A 1,872-nucleotide genomic window follows, 5' to 3' on the forward strand; every position below is an offset into this window, starting at 1 on the left:
TTGCTTATTCATGAGCCGGTTAGATTCTCTAGGGCACGTCACCGTCCCAGTGGTCTGGGCAGAGAATAACGCTGCAATGTGGTCTCTTTCCCGGCAGGAGGCTCCGGCCTGTCCTGGGGAGAGCGGAGGATGAGCCCCGTGCCCCCGTCTGCAGCGTCACCCGGCTGTTGTCACGCGGTACAGGCTGACCCCGTTCCGACCTGCCACCGGCGCTGAGCGGAAGGATGAACGCTTCCGGGGATGCAGAGGGCATCCGGAGGCGCGTCATCTGGCTCTCAGGCCCACTCTCGCTCTTCATCATCCTGGCCAACCTCTTCATCATCCTCGGGATCCTCTGCAACCGGAAGCTGCCCAGGGCCGCCAGCTGGTTCTTTCTCAGCCTCCTGTTTGCCGATCTCCTGGCCGGGGTGGCCCTGCCCTTCATCCCCAGGATGCAGTTTGAGAATAGCCGGGGCTACCACAGCTGCTTCTTCATTCACGTGACCCCCAACTACTTCTTCCTCGCCTTCCTGGCCAACCTGCTGGCGGTGCACTATGAGAAGTACCTGTGCATCAGCTACCCGCTGCACTACCACCACTTCTGGGTGCACCGCTGGGTGCCCCTCTGCCTGCTGCTGACCTGGGCACTGCCTTTGCTCTTTGCCTGCCTGCCGGTGCTGGGGTGGAACCAGTGGGGACCCAGCTCCAACTGCTCCTACAAACAGATCTTCCCCCCTGCCTACCTCTACCTGGAGATCTACGGCTTCCTCGTCCCCTCCATCCTGGCCATGGCCTTCATGTCCACCCAGGTGCTGCGGGTGGCCAGGCACCAGCTGCAGGAGATCAAGAAGGTGCTGCGCTCCGTGCACCAAGGCCAGGGCCCCTCGGAGCTGGAGCAGCAGCTGGAGCTGAGGCATGCCAAGTGCATCGCCAGCCTCTTCCTGATCTTCCTGGTGTGCTGGGTGCCCTACGTGGCCGGCCTGCACGTCTCGGTGCTGGCCATCCAGAACCACATCTCCATTGACAGATACACCCTCCTCATCCTCACCTGCGTGGGCAGTGGCAGCGCCGCCGTGGTACCCATCATCCTGGGGCTCAGCAACCGCCAGTACACCCAGTTCTGGAGGGACGTGGCGGCCAAGGGCTACGCTGGCTGCAGGGTGCGGTGCTGCGAGCGAGGGGAGGCCGGACGCCACCAGGGTGGGGCGTCACAGAGCAGGGCCCCTTGTCCTCAGGGAGAAGGGCTGGCTCCAGCTCCCAGCTGATGTCCTGGCCCCTGCGATGGAGATGCCAAACCTGCGACCGTGGCCTCTTGCCACAACAAGGCCAGGCTGGGATTCACTGGAGATGCAGCAGCTGAGGGATCAACATGGACCTTCCGGAGGGATCCAGTGATTTACTGGGCCGTTATATTTTAATGACTGAGGCGGGTAGGTAACCTCATCCTCCCCCGCCCACACACGGATGCTGGGCTGGTCATTGCTGTTTTCTGCACTTTGGTTGGTCTAAAGAACAAGCGTGGGTCTCATGCCCCATCCAATCAGATTTCGGTACGTTCGTTTTTCAAAGCAGGCCGTCGATTCTGTGAACGATCTCGGCTTCTGAGTGGCCGGTTCCTCACTACACGATCCACCCGCCTGCAACCTGATTGGCTGGGGTGGCTTCCATCTGGTGTGCTTCCATCCCATGACAATGCTCATCAATTATATTTGTCCCCCGGGGGTAAGACCTGAGTTTCTGGGCTGGTGTGGGACCCGATCCTGCCAGGGTCTAAAGGGTGCCCTGACCTCTCAGGGTCAGGGCCGCCAGAATTCTCAGATCCTTTGTTGAGGTTAACCCCGAGGTGAATGTGTGACGTCGCTGCGCCCCGTGAGTGCAGACTACAAGGCGAGG

At 61.1% G+C, this 1,872-nt stretch overlaps 1 protein-coding gene across 1 annotated transcript; it reads left to right on the forward strand.

The window, feature by feature from the left end:
- Nucleotides 1-224: 224 nt before the first annotated feature.
- GPBAR1 (G protein-coupled bile acid receptor 1) lies at nt 225-1,244 on the forward strand. Its single transcript, XM_065413860.1, has one exon. The coding sequence runs from the start codon at nt 225-227 to the stop codon at nt 1,242-1,244; it is 1,020 nt and encodes a 339-aa protein (XP_065269932.1).
- Nucleotides 1,245-1,872: the final 628 nt, after the last annotated feature.

The sequence above is a fragment of the Emys orbicularis genome, chromosome 11 (genome assembly GCF_028017835.1).
Source record: "Emys orbicularis isolate rEmyOrb1 chromosome 11, rEmyOrb1.hap1, whole genome shotgun sequence".
NCBI lineage: Eukaryota > Metazoa > Chordata > Testudines > Emydidae > Emys > Emys orbicularis.

What these genes read in the sequence shown, in the direction of transcription:
- GPBAR1 (XM_065413860.1), top strand. Translation starts at nt 225, where the DNA reads ATGAACGCTTCCGGGGATGCAGAGGGCATCCGGAGGCGCGTCATCTGG.